The 20,592-nt window shown below is 39.2% G+C and overlaps 1 protein-coding gene across 8 annotated transcripts in view; it reads right to left on the reverse strand.

Annotated features, from left to right (window-relative positions):
• The window catches only part of RALYL (RALY RNA binding protein like), a 391,070-nt gene that overhangs the window by 70,484 nt on the left and 299,994 nt on the right, over positions 1-20,592 (reverse strand). For all 8 annotated transcript variants that reach the window (XM_040083776.2, XM_040083786.2, XM_058422915.1 and 5 more), the window contains one exon: positions 7,150-7,225. In XM_040083776.2, the coding sequence (XP_039939710.1) occupies positions 7,150-7,225 (76 nt within the window). The remainder of the gene's footprint in view (positions 1-7,149; positions 7,226-20,592) is intronic.

Here is a 20,592-nt window from a genome sequence, read left to right on the forward strand (position 1 = left end):
TCGAATTACTTGGACACACAAGCAAATTATGAGGATATAACACATCATAAACATCAGTTGCTCTGTATTAACGACTTATGTGTATATCCACCTATAAATGTGATACAAACTTATTTCCAGAGATACAAAGTTCTTTGAACACTTTTGAAGCCTCAAGTATTTCACAGTAAATAAAATCCTGCAAGCCTGTGCAACAGTCCTGCTTGCTTACCTTAAAATTGTTCTTTATGTTGTCTCATATATGAAAAATACCATTTAAAAATCTGTAACAAAGGAAACTGAACAATTAACAGTTGTTATCCTTACTCCTTTGCTGTACACAGTCACTGTTTTTCCATTGGATGTCTACCTTAAGACAGTTTCTTCTAGACAACTTTCCGGATCATGCTTATGAAAACTGAAAATAAGTGTCAAAGATTTTATAAATGACTGTCCTAGTTTTGTGCAGAACAGAGTTATTTTTTTACAGCAGCCAGGTGTGATGGTCTGTGCCTGTGGTCCCAGCTACCAAGACACTGAGCCCACTGGATTGGATTGCTTGAGCCCAGGAGTTGTGGGCTGCTGTGTACTTTGCTGAACAGGCCTGGCCATGACCCTGGTATTGTTGAATATCATTTTACATCATTGCCAGGGGCAGGGGAAAGGACTTTTTCTCTGGTTTCTGGAAGGAAAGGCATTCCTTTTCCATTTGGAAAGTGTGGTGTGGTGTGGAAACGCTGGTTGGTATTGGTCATGGGCTTTCCATGTAAATAGTCTTTTTGTCTTATACCTTTTGTTATTAATATTTTCGTTGTTACTGTTTCCCCCTTTTTTAAATCTCATTGCTGTTTCCAGCAAATTGTTCTTGTCTTAAATTGCAATTTTCATCCGTTTGTGTCTCCAATTCTCAACTCTATTCCTGGAAGGGGTAGGAAAGGGATGGGAGTGAGCAAGCGAAATCTCCTTTGGGAGAGTCTCAGAGGGCACTAAATTAAGGGTGTCATTGCTAAACCATGGCAATGACCATATACAATATTTCTTTCTATGCTAAATTTGCTGTCTTGTCAAAGAAGGAAATTATATTGTTTCAGCATAATATACTCCTGATTTTTTAACCAATTTAATAACTTCTTGGTCTTGATAAATTGATGTCTAATAATGTGTTCTAGTACATTTCTTAGAATCAAAGCTAGTCTGACCCAATAATTTTTTTGATTTCTTCTTCTTAAAAATAGGTATAACACCTTCCCATACCCACTGTTTCTTTACCTTAAAAGACCTCCGTAAGTTTTTGGAAAGAAACACTAATAGTCCACACACAGATTCACCTAGTCCTTTGAACACACTATAGTGAATGTTATTAGATAATTTCCATCAAATTCACTTAGTCAAACTCAGCTTAGCCAATTTTTAATTGCAAACCCTCTAGCAAAAAATTGATTTTCTTTAATAGCAGGTCAGCTAACCACTTTTGATAAAATAAAAGAAGCCTTTTCTGTATGATCTATCTGCTCTTTTTCCCTCCTAACTAAAAATCAGAGGATGTTACTCTAATGGCAATCTTTTTTGTTACCTTTTATACTGTTATGTGCTTTTAGCCTTTCTGACATCCTGTAGGATGACTCTGCTCTTCTATTCTACTTCCAGTCATGGGGTTTTGATTCCACATTTCGTACAATTCCTTTTCAATTTTTAGAATGTTAGAGAAAGTTGATTCTGTCATATTATTCCTTTGTTTGATTTTTCTGCTTCAGGAGAATTTTATGTTCCACCTTAAGCACAGTCAGTGCAAGATTTTCTGCACTTCTTTTGTCCCTCAAATTTCTTTCCAAGAATCTTTCTACTTGCCAGATCTCTGAGCTCATTTAATTCTGTCCTTTCTGAAATCTATTATCCCCTTTCTACTTACAGTCCTTCTTTTTAACAGTGAGTATTTTGTGACAACTAAAATTTTAGCCAATGACTCTTAGTGCAAATCAAATCTAATGCAATCACTTCCCTCTTAAGTGTCTCAGTCTTGTGGTTGGATCCTGTCCAGCAGCTAAGCACCCACACAGTCACTGTCTCACTCCCCTACCATTGTCCCCTAGCAGAATGAAGGAGAGATCAAAAGCTAAAAAGCCTCGTGGATTGAGATATTTACAATGTAATAGGGGGAGGGAGAAGGGCAAAGATTCCAGGTGATGCAAAGGCAATTACTTTCCACCTCTGTAGTGATTTCACATTCACCAAATTCTGGTTGCCAAGTTTAGTGTAGTGCTCTTAGAGTTTATTCTTTTTCTGTGGAAGAGAGATAGGAGAAGAGCAAAGCAGGCTCAAGCTTAAAAATAAACAAATAGTTTTACTAACACACACTAAAAGAATGGAAAAAGAAAGTTGGGGAAAAACTGAACCAAAACAGAATGAAACTCTAAAAATGCTCCTCCCTCCTCCTACAAACTGTTAATTTCCTACAAAACAACATAAAGAGACAAAAAATGTTATTTTCAGTCAGTTTTACCACTTGAAAAAAGCCTTTCACTAGTCTTTAGGAGAGGAGTCTGTCTTAGAGTCATGGATCCCACTGACAACTGAGAACAGTTCTCTTGTGGGTTTTTTACCTGTCACAAAACCAGCTGCCCAGGGAAACCTGCTTTTGTGACCCCTCCCATTAGCAGATTCCCAAGCTGCTTATGAGTCATGGGTCCCAGACCTTTGCATATTGGGATGTCAGCTTTTAAAGATTAGTAATTCCAAAGGCAAAGGATTCTTCATCTCAAGGCACAGAGATATCTTCTCACTTCTTCATTGGTGCAGAGGACTTCTCATGTCTATCTCTGTTCAAGCATCTTATGGGATTAATATCACTTAGTCCATCACAAACACCTTTACTCAAATCCACACACAAATCTTAACAATCATCTCCCCAAATGCATATCTTTCCCATGATTTAAAGGGATAATCTCCATATAAAGTTCATTTCCATGGCTCAATAAGGATGGAATGGCAAACTCCCTAACCCCCTTGTGATATATGTCCTAAAGTTAATTCGTGTTAAATGTTATAATATGTAATTCATTCTCTGTAAGATGTAAGTTCATTTCTAATCGTGTATACCATGTGTATACCAACTGAGACTGAGACAGCACGGAGGGGGACACGAGGAATTCCTTTGCTAGAGATTGCAAGGGAGGGACATGAAAAAAGTATGCCAAGAATTACATGAAAAGGGACACGAGAAAACCTCTGCCGGGAATCGTTAAAAAGAGAACAAAGATGAAGGAAAAGAGAGATGGAGAACCCGGAGAACTGAATGATTACATCAGGTCGATATCTCATCCGTCCCCTCCTGACATTAACATCTCTACACAGCACCTGGACACAGCCATCAAGGACATTGTTTTCCAGAGCAAACCCATTCAACCACACCAGAACCCGAACGTGAATATCTAATGAGGCTGCCTCGGAAGAGGGAATCTCGGGGTCCCGATTTTCTCTCAGTGATCCAGTGTATAAAAAGAGACAGCTTCAGACCAGAAATGTGAACTTGGGGGGTGACATACTGACAGAGTGTGTTACCGTGTTCACCCAGTGCCGAAACCCCGGGGTTCGATGCTGACCTTTTAATTGTGGCTATCGGAGACTGTTATTTTGTCTCAAAATAAATTCTAAAATTTGATTTATTGAATTTGGTCTATCATATTTATTACAATTCTGGTGACCCCGATGTGATGGTGTGATACTGGGACCTTTGGACCCCCTGTCTCTGACCAGGAGGCACCCTGCTGGTTTCAGCGGCCTGGCAGAGCTGGGAGACCATGTGGAACCGATCAGCCACACGACGAACTGAAGCAAAAACCCACACTTAAAAGGGGTTTAGGCAAGGTCAGAGCTCTTGGGGAACTCAGGGAGGTCTAGGGTACAGGACCTCTGGAGCCGCGGCGAAGACAACTCGTAAAAATCTACGTGCATGAAGAATCGACACTGGAAAAGGATCGTAAGTATTGCGTGGTTGAGTAGGAGTGACTGAGCGTGTGAGTGAGACGTGATTTTATCACAAAGCAAGCGGGGACCCCAAAACCGCAGTTCCACTTCCCCGCGAGGGGTGTGGTCGGTTGCGGGGGAAGCAAAAGTTTCGGGGATACCACACACCTTACACGTCAAGCCCAGAAACTTGGGGAGTTTCAGAAGGGGGATCGGTCACAGGAAGGCTGAAAGGGAAGGGTACGTCCTTAAAAAGAGTTCTGGGACTGGTAAACCTTTCAGCCTAGGACCAATAGCGGTCCAGGGGAGAGAGTAAACAGGAGAAAAAGAGCTCACAATCACTAGGAAAACCCCAAGAGGGATCGATCACCCTTAAAGGGCCAGTAACTGGTGGAACTACACTATGGGACACCCTGTTCCAACAGTCTTTTCACTCTCGCTCCACTGACTTTGTGATGTTTCTTCTCTATGTTCACTCTGTCCCTTTTCTTTTCTCTCCCAGGGAAGGGTTAGGCCTTGGAAGTTTCATGTTGCCAGGAAAGGGTTAAATCTGCCCAGTCTTTTTCTCTCTTGCTGCAGCTCATGGTGTTAGATGTTCAAGGCTGTGCTGGTGAGGGAGGGAAGAACTCACACAGAAAGATCCGAGGTCAGAGGACCTGGGCAGTCTGGAACGAAAACAAACCCAGGCAGGATCATAAATGCCTTTTTTGACCACCGGTCAGTTTAAATCGGGGCAGGCCCCGGCCCAGCCAGGCCCGTAGCTGGTATCAGGGGTCCTGCCGGGCCGCCCTCGCCAGCAGCAGCTGGGCCCGGAGGCACAGCCCGGCCAGGGCCGCTCCTCTGGGCCCGGCCCAGCCCAGCCCCGGCCCCCGGACAGGGCAGCGGGGCCCGGCCGGCCCCCGGCTGCCACACAGTGTTACCTTTCTCTCGCTGGCCAAAGGGGAAAGGGTGACCTGCAGGAAATCAAGAAGGTTTATATGTATACTTCCCAAAGTCACAACTGACATTTTTAGTGGTCAAAATAGACGGCAATATTCTAACTAACCCTCTGATAGGTCCCTGTCTTTTCTAAAGCAATTCCCAGGTCCTGACCCAGAAAATCCTTCCACATTCCTCTATGACTGAAAATCTAAACTGTGCTAACCCATGACAACCTCCCATAAGCAGCCCTGGAAATATCCAAGCAGCAGCTTCTTTGGAAGAAAAACCTTCCCAATTTTTACTTCTGATTATATGTGAGAATATTTCTCTGGCCAGGTTGGGTCAGCTGTCTCAGATATATTTCTTCATAATGTCTTGCCCACACCAAGCCTATTAATTACAAAGGCAGAAGAGGAAAATTAGAAAAACCATGAGGCTGTGGAAACACTGTTCAGCAACAGCCAAAACATTGGTGTGTTTTAGTAATAAATCCAAAACACATACAGGATCCTATGAAGAAAATTAACTCCATTCCAGTCAGATCCAGTTACAGTGTTCTGAAATAAGTAAATGTTCTCAGTGTTGCCAAAACTTTAAGCCATTGATCTTACATATTAGGTTAAATGATACTGAGATAATAAAATTTCCTTTTTATCATACAATCATGGAATGGTTTGGGTTGGAAGGGACCATACCATAGAATGATAGAGTGGGTTGGAAGGAACCTTAAAGGTCATCTAGTTACAACCACTGCACCATGGGCAGGGATGCCATCCACCAGATAAGATTGTCCAGGACCCTACCCAACCTGGCCCTGAATATTTACAATGGGACACCCACAACTACCCTAGGCAATCTGTTCCAGTGCCTCACTATCCTCTGAGTATAGGATTTCTTCCTAAGATCTAATCTAAATCCCTCTTTTTTCCATTGAAAATTGTTCCCCTTTATCCTATCACTATCTGCCCATGTAAAAAGGTGCTCTATTTTATAAGCCCCCTGTAAGTCCTTTCTTGTGCTTAGCACTCCAGAGCAGGACACAGTACTCCAGGTGGGGTCTTACAAGGTCAGAGCAGAGAGGGAGAATTAAGGGGGAAACAGAAGGATTCTCTTAGTTGCTCAAAAAAGCCTCATGATCTTCTAGAGAAATAGTTTCCACTACATCTATGAAAGAACACAATCTAAGATATTTTTCCTCTTTAAAATTCCTTTAGAAATTTCTACAGGTCCCTCTTATCCCTATCTTTTCTATAGAACAAGTATTTATGAGAAAGCCTTCAAAAGCTCAGAAGCAGAAATGTATATAAATGCTAGAAATCACAGAACATCTTTCAAAATCTTTTGAAATCCTGGCACAGGGACAGAGTAGACCAAGGTTACCACGAACACCTACAGAGCTTACTTGCTTGCAGTTGAGAGTAATAATGAAACAGGGATTCTCTTCTCCAAAAATAACTTTTCTAACACTTCAGCTAAGGACAGCTACATGATTAAACTTTGAATGTCTTCTTTGTAGCATGGAGGCTCAGACCTGAAATGCTTCTGGTTGTCTTATTCTGAGATCCCACCCTCGAATTTCCATCTGAAGCTTTCAGACCAGACAAGGCATGAAAAAGTACTGCTCAAGTGTGTCTGATTTCCCTCCTGAGGTGTTGCTTTCAGAGCCAGTCTACCTGCATTTAAGCTACGGTAGAAATCAGTCCTAATCCCTTCCATAGTTCTGGAGCATAAATTCTGTAGTACTTTTATGAGAAGTGAGGTTTATTGAGCAGAAATACATGTGGGTAGCCTTAACAATCTGTAATGTTTCACTAAACATAATTGATTTTGAAAAAAATCTGGATGTTTTCTCAAGTTTGTAAAAGCTCTGTGACAAAAGGCACCTGGGAATAGGAGAAAGACACTATCAATGCCCTCCTGAACAGCTGAGGAAATCCAGTTTCCTCAGAACTTGGTTCTCACCCCTGACAGAAAAATTCATGAGAAACTAATTTTGTTGCTCTGAAATTGTTAGTTATTTCAATTATCACTGCAAATTAAAAAGTCACAAAAAAATGAGGCCATAGCCAAGCACTGAATCATAAGGATTAAATGTTGAAATAGCGCTCAATTAAGAAAAAAAAAATATTGATAGTATTACAAGGAGTGGGAGCATTAATAAGTACTTAGATTTCATTATAATTTTGGTAAACATTACGCAGTGCCATTGGTAGATACATTTTAGGTTCTCATAATTTTTTCAGATAAAAATTGTATTGGGGTAAGTTAAAGTGAAAACTCACTTACCTGTAAAGTGCTGAAAGTGGCCGCTTGTTCCCAGGTTTTGGTCTGTATGGTTTTGGTTCTCCTGCCATGTTGATATCTGAAAGCAAATATTTGATTACAGTATGTCAAACATCTGGAAATTTGCAAAGGCACCTTCAAGTAACTGAAAATGAGTAACAGACAGTGAAAATGGACAGCATACCTAAACCACCTGTTTAGTTTTTACTTCTTCTGAATTGATGAGGCAAAATTTTCCAGAAATTTTGTACTGTAATGCATGAGGATTTTAGGCAAAATATCAGTTACTGTTAACAGAGAGAAATGATATTTTTTAAACACACAAGTTCCTACTTGGTGAAGCCAATAATGTATTTCTGATACAGAAGATTTGGATGGTAACTTATATAGTGAAATAAACTGTGATCTCAAGTCAAATTCTGTTCAGGAAGACTGAAATTGTTCTGAAGAGTTCCCCTTTAGGATCTAAAGAAATGCACACCGATCTTTAACTGCGACTTCATCACCCACTCAGAAAGTAGCTCTTAAAATCAAACAAGAATCTATTTCCCATCCCAAATGCATCACTTCTTGGAGAATGAGAAAATCTGGGTTTGTAAATATTTTCTTTCAAATAGATACTTATGCTTCTCAACAAGATCAGAAATCTTTGGAACACTTTGAAGCTTCACTTATATTCTACCTGTAAATTTATGCTTGAAATATAAAAGGTCAAGCTTATATAGGTATAAGCTTGATATAGATTTATCAATATAGATATATAGCTATATAGCTTCTATAGACATTATTCTTTTTCTCAAATTTGTCTCTTCATTTGAATCATACTCAAAGACATACCAGGAGATAGATAACTCTCATTATGATTACTAGAACAGTTATACATGGACAAAGAGGCACAGACCTTTCTGCGAAGAATACTGTCTAGATCTTAGGAAGCTGTCTGTATACAAAAAAATCTATATTAAAAAGCTCCTCCATTCTGATTCAATGTTGCAAAGTCAACATTACAATGAACCACATGGATAAAGTGTGTTTAAGAAACAAATTTCATGCAATTTGAGAGATGCTGCAGCTAATTCTCTTCTCCACTTCAATACTATATTAAAAAGAAAAAAAAAAAAGAGTTACAGTCAGCAAAATAGTCAGAATTATTTCAGTGTAATTCTGCTGTGACAGAATATCATATGCCATTAAAGTAGAATCACGTGGTGGCTGAGATTTTCAAGGAAACACATGTTCTCAGTAAAGTCTAATTTAACCTGAAATTGAGTGTAGTGGAGGGAGAAGCAGAAAGATAAGGTGTAGGAGTAGGAATAAACACTGCCCAGTGCAGTGATGCTAAAAGGTCAAACATTTTTATTGGTTATTCTTGACCTCAAAATATGCAGTAAAAGCCCGAGACTTATTGACTAGTTACTTTCATTTCACAAAAAATTAATAAAAAACTCCAAATCTGACCTTTTTTAACAATCAGAATTATTGAAAATGTTTGTCCCTTAGACTTATTTTTGACAGAAAATATTTTGGCAATTGAAATTTCATACTTCAACTATTTAAAGAATTTAAAAGAATGTTACTCTTATTTTTGATATTTTGAGCTCAGTCAATGTTTATTTAAAATTATACAAGAACCTGATATAAAAAACTTTTATGCAGAACTGTATAACATAAAATACCTAAGTAACATTTTCCTTATATAAAGTATTTTGGTATTAAATCTGACTGCAGTTTCTTCTGTAGGATTTTTATTTATTTATTTATTTATTTATTTATTTATTTATTTATTTATTTATCAAATCATAATTTTTCATAAAATAATAATTTTCTTGTTTCATCTAACACCTGAAATTGGAGGAACGTTTGTAGAGTTTGTCACTGAAATGCTTTCCTTCCCTTTATTTTAGCAAGTGATTTATTAAATATATATATTATTTTTGCCTTCCATTTTTGTTGTAAGTTCAGCTATGATGCCCTTATTTAAAGATATATAAATTCTACAATGTTGAATCAACAAAGTAAACACCAAATATTTCTGAAAGCCACTGAAGAATCTTGATAGCTCTGTTGCATTTCCATTGGCTCCTGGAAACAATAGAATTGGAACAAAATTTTAGTCCTGTGACCTTTGTGATAATTAGACTTTTTCATACTATTTTTATATGTCAATTTAAGGTTTTTGACTGTGTTGGCTTTCACCATCTCCTACCAAAGTTGGACAGATTTAAAGGAAGAAAAAAAATAGAATTATAATCTGCTCTTGGGAAACACCTGAGGCTTTGGTATCCTCCTCACAATACCATAATCTTCACATATATTTTGTCTCTCACCTGCTACTATTTCAGAGTTGCATCTTAAACGTTCTTCTCCTTAAACCCTTAGTTACAGGCTTCAAAACTTTTTCATATCCTCCTGGGACAGATCAATACTATCTTGATGATTGTTCTTATAGACATACATTTGCAGCTCTACAAGACTCACTTCTAAAAAAGGTGAATAATGTAGAAAGCTAAGGGCTGTTAGCTATGTGTTCTTTTTATTTCAATAAAAAATGTCAGAAAAGTGGCACTGTAAGAGGCACAGTGGCAAAGCTGTTCAGATTCAGTTAAGATTCTCTCCCATTTAAATAAATCTCTAAACAGTGAACTATTTTATATGAATAGTAATAGCCCCAAATTCTCTTTAGCACAGGAAATAGTTCATAGAAAACCAGTGCACATGGGGATTTTCTGTTAATATGAAAGTGATTGAATAGCTCTGCAACTCCCTAAGCACTTTGTAGGAAGTTAAGAATGGATGTAAGAAATGCTTTGAAAAGTTAGAACAGATTTTCACCCCATTATTTTTTCAGCACTATCTCTTCCAGCCTCAATTTTCTAACTAAGATTAGAAGAGAACTTGTCAACATTTTGCAAGATAGATTATTTCTATCCCAACTGGAAATCTTGTGAGATAAGCTGTTCTCTTCCTTCATCCATCATTGGTTTCACAGCAGACATTTACGTCTACTAGATCATAAAGTCTGTGTCAAATAAATTTCCTGTCAGCAGCACAGAAATTTACCTGTGCTAATGATTCCACCCCAAGGAATGCAGAAACATATCACTCCTTATGCTGTCAAATTAGCTACTGCACTTGTACATGAATATGTACCAGACAACTTCACAAGGGACACAGACATTCACGTTGCTTCTGGGAAGGCAAGGATTTGATGAATTGGCACATGATGGATAAAGAAATGGCTCATGGTCACACTCAGAAATGTGTTAAATGGGTAGATTTTCTAGTGAAGACTAGTGAGGAGTGGTATTCCTTGGGGATCAGTACTGGGACTGGTGCAGTTTAACATCTTTCTCGGCAACACAGTGGCATTGAGTGCACCTTCAGCAGGTTTGCCAATGAGACCAAGCTGTGTGGACACTGTAGGCAAGGGATGCCATCTAAAGAGCCCTTAATAGACATGAGAAGTGGACCCATGGAAATATTATGGAGTTCAGCAAGATCAAGTTCAAGGTCCTGGACCTGGGTCTGGGCAATCCCAAGCACTAACACAGGCTGAGCAGAAAATAGATTGAGAACAGGATTTGAGGGTGAAGATGAGAAGCTTGATGTGACCTGGTAATATGTGTTTGCAGCCCAGAAAGCTGACTGTAACCTGGGCTGCATCAAAAGCAGTGTGTCCACCAGGGCAAGGGAGGGGATTTTGCCTCTGCGCTCTGCTCTCAGAGTACTGTGTCCAGCTCTGGGGTTCCCAGCATAAGGATGTGGGCCTTTTAAAGCAAGTCTTTTGGGGAGGGCTACCAAAATAATCAGAGGGATGGAGCACGTCCCCTATGAGGACAGGGGAGAGTTGGGGTTGTTCAGCCTGGAGAAGTCTTCAGGAGAGACCTTTCAGAAGCCTGCAGGGAGCCTACAGGAGAACTGAAGAGAGACTTTTTACAAGGGCCTGAATGATGGGACAAGCTATAGTGGCTTAAAACTGAGAGAAAGTTTAGATTAGTCATTAGAAAATTCTTTGCTGTGAGGATGGTGAAACACTGCAACAGGTAGCCCAGGGAATATATGGATGACTCATCTCTTCAAGTGTTCAAGGTCAGGTAGGAAGGGGCTCTGAGGAACCTGGTCTGGTGCAAGGTGTCCCTGACCATGACAGGGAGGTTTGAACTAGATGGTTTTTAAGGTCCATTCCAACCCAAACCATTCTATGATCCTATGATTCTATGATCCTATGTGGGAATGGAGCAGCCCAGGGACTCACATTATTTTCTCTGTTCGTATACTAGAAATGTTCACTTAGATATCAATACCAAGATCAATTCATCACTGAAATTCAAAATAATATGGGGAGATTATGAATATAAGCTGGCAGCCCGTGGCTTGGACAGGAGCACTCTGTGCTGGGCTAGGAACTGGCTGGATGGCCAGGCCCAGAGAGTGGTGGTGATTGGTGCTGCACCCAGCTGATAGCCAGGCACCAGTGGTGTCCCTCAGGGGTCTGTGCTGGGGCCAGTTCTGTTCAATGTTTTTATTGATTACATGGATTAGGGTATTGAATCTTTGATTATATATGCGGATGACACTAAGCTGGGAGTGTGTGTTGATGTGTTGGAAGGTAAGAGGGCTCTGCAGAGAGATCTGGAACAGTTGGATGGATGGACAGAGTCCAATAGGATGAAGTTTAATAAGTCCAAGTGCTGAGTCCTGCACTTTGGCCACAATAATCCCCTGCAGCGTTATAGGCTGGGGAAGGTGTGGCTGGACAGTGCCCAGGAGGAAAGGGACTTTGGGGTACTGGTGACAGCAGCTGAACATGAGCCAGCAGTGTGCCCAGGTGGCCAAGAGGGCCAATGGCATCCTGGCCTGTATCAGGAATGGTGTGGCCAGCAGGAGCAGGGAGGTCAATCTTCCCCTGTACTCGGCACTGGTGAGGCCACACCTCGAGTGCTGTGTCCAGTTCTGGGCCCCTCAGTTTAGGAAGGACGTTGAGATGCTTGAGTGCATCCAGAGGAGGCAACGAGGCTGGTGAGGAGCTTGGAACACAAACCCTGCGAGGAATGAATGAGGGAACTGGGGGTGTTTAGCCTGGAGAAAAGGAGACTCAGAGGTGACCTTATCACTCTCTACAACTTCCTGAAGGGTGGCTGGGGACAGCTGGGGGTTGGTCTCTTTCTCCAGGCAGCAACTGACAGAACGAGAGGACACAGTCTCAGGCTGCGACAAGGGAAATATAGGTTGGACATTAGGAAAAAGTTTTTCACGGAAAGAGTGATAAGGTACTGGCATAATCTGCCTGGGGAAGTGATGGAGTCACCATCCCTGGACATGTTTAAAAGAAGACTGGATGCGGCATTCGATGCCATGATCTAGTTGAGATGTCAGGGCATGGGTTGGACTCGATGATCTTGAAGGTCTCTTCCAACCTACACATTTTGTGATTCTGTGATAAAAGTGAATATGCAGTAAGCAACACATTGTAATGCAGCATCCTGGTCTTATGTGCTTTAAGAATCAAATGAATTACTTTCTTTATTAAAAGAAATCCATTTTTAATTCTATACTTTCCTGTTATCATGGCAAAGCTTAGTCAAAGAATGAGATTTAGATTTCATTCAAGGTTTGTGTCATCAGCAGAATAGATTTGATTTTGAGCACGGTATTTTTATTTGTAATTATACTGAAAACGCTTAGTGATTAATGACAAAACATGAAAATAATTAAAGAAAGAGAGTTATTACCATTTTAGAAGGGCACTCATTGTATTTAGTGACTACATAAAATTGGCTGAAAAGGCAACTCAACACAGCATGATCCACAGTTCTCCTATCACCATTTCCTACCATTGACTGCCTACCTCCAGACGTGAACACCTCATTTTTGGAGAGGCAGTACCTGCTAGTCCTTGTGCTTTGCTCACAAATTTCCCTGGTAATCTGAGAATCTGGTCCTGAAGACAGGACAGAACAACAGACTTTAAACAGGCTTTGTAAGTGCAAGCAACGATACCTAAAGAGTGTTCATTCCCTAGAAGTATTTCAGTATTTCTTAGTATCCCTGTCCATCAGATTCTTTAAAAAGTGTTATTTAAAAGAAAAAAACAAAATCAAAATCATTTTGGTTCAAGAAAACAAATGCCATAAACAAGAAGCTTCAACAGGCACTAACTCAATTCATGAAAAGTGGGATTTTGAGTCTTTCTGTAGCCAACCCAGAGCCTATGTCTCAGGCTACATCTAACCTATAAAATTAAATGGAGCCTTTTCAAGGCACTGGTACTCTTTTATCTGTTGTATTAAATTGTTAAATTGTTTCTTTGAACGACTTTTAGCCACAGTTTACAAGTACTGTCCCATGCAGTTTCTAGATATAAGTAGAGAATGGACATGACCTAGAGACCGCTGCAGGCATTTTGCCCAGTGAAAGAGAACAGATCCACATACCCATGATTAGTATCTATAATTTAATATTAAGGATGTGACCTCTGAGTGTGGGCTCCATGTCAGAAAGAACAGAAAGCAAAACCTGGAGCTAGATATTACCACGTACCTTTAAAACTCAAAAGCTGATTTTCTAAGACATGTTTCATCAACCATTCTTGTGAATGGTTACAGAAATGGAGGCATTCCTTGAAAAAATTTTCACTTACTTGACTTAAATTTTGGATAAAAAAAGTGTATTATTGTGTCATTCCAGACCAGCTATGCTTTAGACCAACATTTAATGGAAGTGATAGTAATTTAAATTAGGATATAGGAAGGAATTCACATAGTGAATGTACAATCGATATACAGAGGGAGATACTGATAGAGAGAGATTAGGATGCATTTTCTCCTCTTTCAGATGACAAAAGGTATATGGGATAGAAGAGAAAGACCAAGAGGTAGGTGCAATTTAGAGAAAGCCTGTGGCTATATGGTTTATAGCATGACTGTACACCAGTAAAGCTAAAGCAAATCTATCTTTCTTTCATATTCTTCCATCTACTAGTCTTATAAATTTCCCTGGTGCCTGCCAAAGAAATTTTAACAGTCATATTACATTTTTTTTATTTCATAAACTTACCTTTTTCTTTATATATTCCATTGATTATATGTCATCTCCTCCCTTTCCCCCATCTCTAGCATGTGAAAAAAGCAGAGAGGAAAGGACATATCACTGTTCTCTTCCATTATGTGCCCAAATTGCACAGCTGTAAGGACAAACCTTTCTAGAAAATTAAACACAAGCTCAAATTAATTCTCAAGGCTAGTAAAATATTAAATGGAGTTCTGGGTCACACCTTTTCCTTTTCCATAATAGTATTAAAAATTCTTGTGGGGCTCTCAGTATTTGGATTTTCTTTTAGCATTGAAGTAATTGGAAGCCTTTTTTTGTATAAAGATGACAGCTATTGTTAATGCTTTGTACAGAAAAAGCTGCTTGTTGAATAGTATATGAAATTGCTTTGTTCAACCATTTCTTCTTTCATTAAATACTGCTAAAATGAAATGAGGCTATAGGATTATATAAACTATCATTCTTAAAACCATTCAGTAGCAAAAGTGTCAGGAGTTGTCTTGCAGGAATTTTTTTCTGTTCCCCAGGGAACTGGGTTGGTGTGAGGACAGGCAACAGCTAAAAGGGGAAATCCTGTCCTGTCTGTATGCCCATAACACATCATTCCTTCAGAGCCCTGGAGACAGCAGTCTCTCAGCTCCAGAAAGTATGCCAATGTACTTCACAGCTGAGGTGGAGTATTGGTCTGCCTTGGTTTTTGTCTGTTTGCTGCCATCCCTGCACTTCCCACCCCAAGTAACACCACAATCTGGGCCAAACTTCCTGGCCCTATTGGTTGTGCCATCAGAAGCAATCCACGTCCATGCCCAAGGAGAGGGGGAGAATGCTTATTTGTGACCTTGAACTGACTGTCCCTGGACTCCACTGTGATTGAAGAATCTGTGGCCAAGACCCTACAAACTGCTTCTCTTCTGGTGCTCGAATCTCTGCAGAGGAATTACTGTGATGTGGCAGGGGTCACCCTGGGGGTACTGGGATGCAGGGGAAGGAACACCACATGGAATATGACATGCCTTGTGAAGGGATTCCTATGAGAAGGAGAGCAGCCCTGTTGCTGTCAATCCTGTCCACTCCTCCCCCTCAGCAAAGGGCTTGTGCATTCCTCTGCAGGAAGTTCCATGCTTGCAGATGCAAGAGAATCAGATTCAGCTTTAAAAGGACTACGTGGCTGTGGCCATAGCCACTTACCTGCAGACCAGCTCTCTGGGAGAGGAGCTGTGGGGTTTTGGGTGTTCACTGTGGAAACACAGCCTGGTTTGTGCCATGGCAGCCATGAAGCTGACTGTCACATGTGTGTTTCACTCATCACAGCCAAACTAGATGCAGGCAAGTATAGTCTTCTTGTAAGAAGATCCTTTTAATTTAATCGGGCTTGCAGCTCCTGTTTCTCACCCAGAGAACAAGATTTCTACTTAGGTACTTGTTTAACACATGGACTGGTAAATTATGGAAACTGGAAGATTAATGTTGCCATGAGGGTAAAAGAAAGAAACGGAAAAGTACATCAGGAACTTTCTGCTATCTTCAGGAAAAAAGAAACAGTTTTAATGTAAGCTTAGCCAGCAAGAAAACAAACCAACAAAAAGAGTTCAGGCAGGGACTCTCAATATGATTGCAATCCCTGCTTGCACTTCTACCTTCTCACTGATATTGTTAATGGGAAACAGAACTGGTCCTTGATTTACAGTTTTTTTTTTCCAGACAGTGAGGAGGGCAAAGATTACCTTTGCTTTCTCTTGATCACAGTAAAGACGCTGTTTACAAATAAAAAAAATGGAGCATCTGTCTTCTTTCAGATCAAGCACAATCATTACAAGGCAACAGCCAACAAATTCTCTGCTGCTTTTCTCTGATAACAAAAGATAGTTATTACCATGAGACTCAGACAAAACTTCGTGTTGACTAGATGTCTGAGTTCCTCAGCACTGCAACTAGCCCCAAGCAGAAACATTAAACAGTGTAGTGGGGATAGAGTATGAAAGTCCCCCATCTACTTTCAGATTTCAATATGATTTATTCTAGGGAACATGCCCTGAATCTTGGTAATTTTCAGCTTGTCCTCAGACTACATTTTTTCTCTCTCTCTCTCCTAATACTTGGCTACCTTCTCTGCCCCATGGCCTTTCATCTGATTCTCTTACTGATGTTAACTTCAGGCTCCTAGCAATAGTTTGTCATGACAATTGAAATCTGTAGTGTACAAAAGAGTTCAAAATCCCCGTTGCCCCAGTCCTTTTGTCTTACTCACTATTTCTCCTGCAGATGGTCAGCTTTATTAACTCAAACATGAAGTTTTTTTCCTAAAATAGCCATCACAATAACAACATTTTGCAAAAAAATTAACATTACCTGTACTTGTTAATCATATTTCTTGAACATTAAACCAAAATTTGCTTACATGTAGAGTGCATTTTCTCATAATCTTGCAAAGTGAATGTAGCCAAGGCTCTCTGGGAGTCACACGCAGAGTGGCTCCCAGAGAAATATTTTGCAATGAACGTGTCATTCTGCTTGTTGCAGCCTGGAGCCTTTCCTGGTTTGGGCAGGAGGTTTCAGCAACCCCAGAGAGCAGAGGCAGTAGGTGATGGTTTGGGGCAGAAAACATTGATGGGCATCTTCAAAGTGATGCTAGGTGTGAGGGCAGTGTGTCTGAAAGGCTGGCTGGGATTGGCATTACAGCCATCACTGAGGGGTAGGTATATTTGACACCTTGGACTTTGCTGTCAAAATCTTCAAGTTGAGGTCTGACCTTGAGGGTATTCCCACAGGCTAGAGGCTTTCATCCAAGCTCACCACAGATCAGAGAGGAATCATGCTGTGGATTTCACTGAGCATTGAACAATGGTGTTCACTGATTAGGGAAGCTGGTGGGAGAGACAGAAATGGACTTCTGCAGCCCCAAATGCACTTCCACCACTTTCCAATAATATTCCTCTTCAAAACTTGTCTGTTTTTACCCTCATTCTCTAACCTGAAATCTTTCCTCTAATTTTCAGCCTCTTGGCTTCTCAGATGATCTAAGATCCAGGCTTTCTTGTTGATCCCACATCACTTGGAAAAACTCATCGCCCCAAAACAATTTCAGCTGTTCAATTCTCCTTTCCATAGACTCTCTTTCTGCTCATGACTCTTACGTTCCAGATTTTGTGGATTGAGAGGTCTATGGAGGAGGATATTTTCAAGCTCCAAGTTTACTTCAGAATTGCATAGCATATCTTCTAGCATTTTCTTTGAGACACTATTTTTTTCAGGGTCAGCTTTATGAAAACTTGTGCCCCATATTATAGACTCATAGAATTATAGAATAATGTGTGTTAGAAGGGAGCTTTAAGCATCAAATAGTCCAGCTCTTCTGCCATGGGAAAGGACATCTTTCACTAGATCCAGTTGCTCAAAATATTGTCCAAGCTGGCCTTGAACACTTCCAGTAGTGGGACATCCACAGCCTTGCTGGGCTACCTGTGCAGTGCTTTACCATCATCACTGAGAAAAAAAAACATTCCTCATATTCAATGTATCACATAATACAGTCCTGAAAAGTTTTGTCTTTGTAACACAAACATTGTAAATCATATGATGGACAGCTACAGAAATAGCTCATACTTTGTCATGAAAAATCTATAGATATTACCTTAATGCTATTATAGTTTTAGTATTATAAAATAATATAGCCGTGACATGAAGAAAAATGGTCTCACTAACTCACTAATGTAAAGCCTACCATTTTTATTAAAAGGCCATGGCTGTGTTGAATGAAATAACATCAGAAGTGGAGATAAATCCATTGAAATTTGGCATATGGAATGAAATTTTATAGTGAAGGTGATATACAAAAAAAGCCATGCCAAATCGAATATTTCCTTTCATCAATGCTTAGATTCTAACCATATTCTAACTCTCATTGGCAGCTTTTGAAGTTGCCCTGTGGATTCCATTTGGCAACCAGACTCCAAACCCATAAAAATTTATTGCAAAAGCAAGGCATTTAAAAATTGGAAATACCAAAATCTTTTGAAATTAATTACATACACTGTTGTTTTATTTGTATCTCTGTGCCATTCCTGCAAGAAAAATAGAAGAGTTGATAGGAATAGAGAAAATGCTATATTTTGTCAGCTTGATAGTTGATATACTGCCATTTTCTTCCATCAGCAGCTCCAGATGATTTGGAAGGAGACACAAGAACCACGACCTAGATAGAAATAAGTTTATTTTCCCTCCATTCTCTTATCATCTCAGCATGATTCTCCTCCTAAAATTCTTAGCAGTTTAGGATTACTTAAAATCCTAAAGCATGATGTTTTGTCTTTCTTCCCGTACTGATTTTGTCAGTGCCTGTTAGGAGCTGAAACTGGAAAACACTACAATTTCAAATAGCCTTGCTGACTACATAAATGTCCTATTACTCTGTTCTTGCTGATATAACATATTGGTACATTTTTTAATGAAAAACTGTTTCTCAACAAAGAGTGAGTTTTGTTTTGGCCTTATAATTTCCCTACACTTCACTGCCTCAAACCCTTTTTCAAACCCTATTTCAAACACTATTTCCTTCATCATAAAAGTCATGTCAGAAACCCTTTCTTGAAACATAATACATCATCTCTCTCCATGCATTTTATTGGACTTCTGATGGTTACTTTTGTATTTCTACATTTGTGTTTGCATGCATATATACTTTACCTGCTGCTTCAGAGGTTCTCTCAGAAATGGTTTAAGGTACTACATATTATCAATGACATAAATTTACATATATAAAGAATCAATAACAGGAAAAATGTAAAAGGTTATTAAAAATCCCATTATGAAATAAAATAATTATTTTGAACATCATTAAATGTCTCAGTATCAAAAGTACTGCCAAAAGGACTGCATGGCACATTTCAGTTGAATTTGGAAGAAGAAAAGATATAATTACCATGCATATTAGTACACAATGCTAGTGAAGTTCTCATTGAACATTTATTACCTTTTATGTTAATTGGGCTCATGTTCTTCTGTGCTTCCTAGTAAGATTTTCTATCTAAGCCAGCTTTGCCATAAAAGTGTCTATTTTTATTACCCACAAAGCAAATATATAATTTGGCTCAGAAATCGTAAGAACCAAGAACTCTTTCACCCTGAGTTAATATTTCTCCCCAGAAATCTGTGGGATCATGAAACTTCCAATTTTTTTTTTTTTCTCAGAATGTGATCATTTTGAGCAAGCTGCACAAAAATACACATCACAAATGTTTGTAAAAGGGCTTTGGAAACTAATCTTTACTGCAGTTAGGATAAGAAATACATAAAGCTAGACAAGACAGTGAACACCAGTTGGACATTCACTTCCTCAAAGGTATTTTGGACTTATATCATATTCCTGTAAGGAGTTCAGAATCCTTATTTTTGCATTGGGTCTCATTGGCACCCATAGCATTTCTTCTGCCACTTCATTATGAAGTAAAAACATGCACAAGCCTCACCTCCAATCAAATTTTCACCCACGTTGCAAACCCCTGCCCAAAGTTTCTGCATTTTCCTTTTCCTTTATATATTTGTATGTATATACTTGTATGTGAAAACATTTGAAATAGAAGCATGTATTTTTTCACCTGGAAAAATTTTTGTCAAGTTTTGCATATCACCTTTATCACAGAGTTTCTGAAAATTGACGATTACAAAGGAACACTAAGGAATATTGAGTTCCTGAATATAGCGTTAAATTATTGTGTTGAAGTGGATGCTGGAACCAATTGCTTTTATATAGAAAAGAAAACACTCCTCAGTCTCAGAAATACCAAATCTAAAATTCTTATCTAGCATTATTGTTAAAGGAAGGTACCAAGGATCTATCTTAAATCTCAGTACCTGCAGCTTTTAGATGGTTCGATTGTTTCTTTTTTGTTGGTGTTTTGTTTTTTCTTCTGTATGCAATAAGAAATTCTGGTGGCTGTTCAAATGAAACAGCTCTCTAAGATCACCTGGAAACATTAATCTCCTGGACATACTGCATAAACCACTAATCTCATGCTTGTCATTTAAAACGAGGAAGGGACTACAAGGAGACATGAAAGATGCAGGCATATTTTTAAAGCTTTAGCATTGCTATTTTAATGCATTTTAAGAGCAAATAAGATCCCTAAATCTTTCATTGCAATGAACAGAATGGCCAGATGAAAACAATGGGCTGAATTATCCCTCTGAATAAAAATCAACATGATTCAACATAACACTTCAGCATACTGTCTACTAATCTCTTGCTTCCTTATGTTCAACTCCTTATCAGATACTGCTATTAACATCATGGGGTTTTTTTGTTTGTTTGTTTGTTTTTGTTTTGTTTTTTGTTTTTTGTTTTTTTGTTTTTTGGTTTTTGGTTTGTTTTTTTTTTTTTTAATATTATTTGCAAACAGA

This window comes from Hirundo rustica, chromosome 1 (assembly GCF_015227805.2).
Source record: "Hirundo rustica isolate bHirRus1 chromosome 1, bHirRus1.pri.v3, whole genome shotgun sequence".
NCBI lineage: Eukaryota > Metazoa > Chordata > Aves > Passeriformes > Hirundinidae > Hirundo > Hirundo rustica.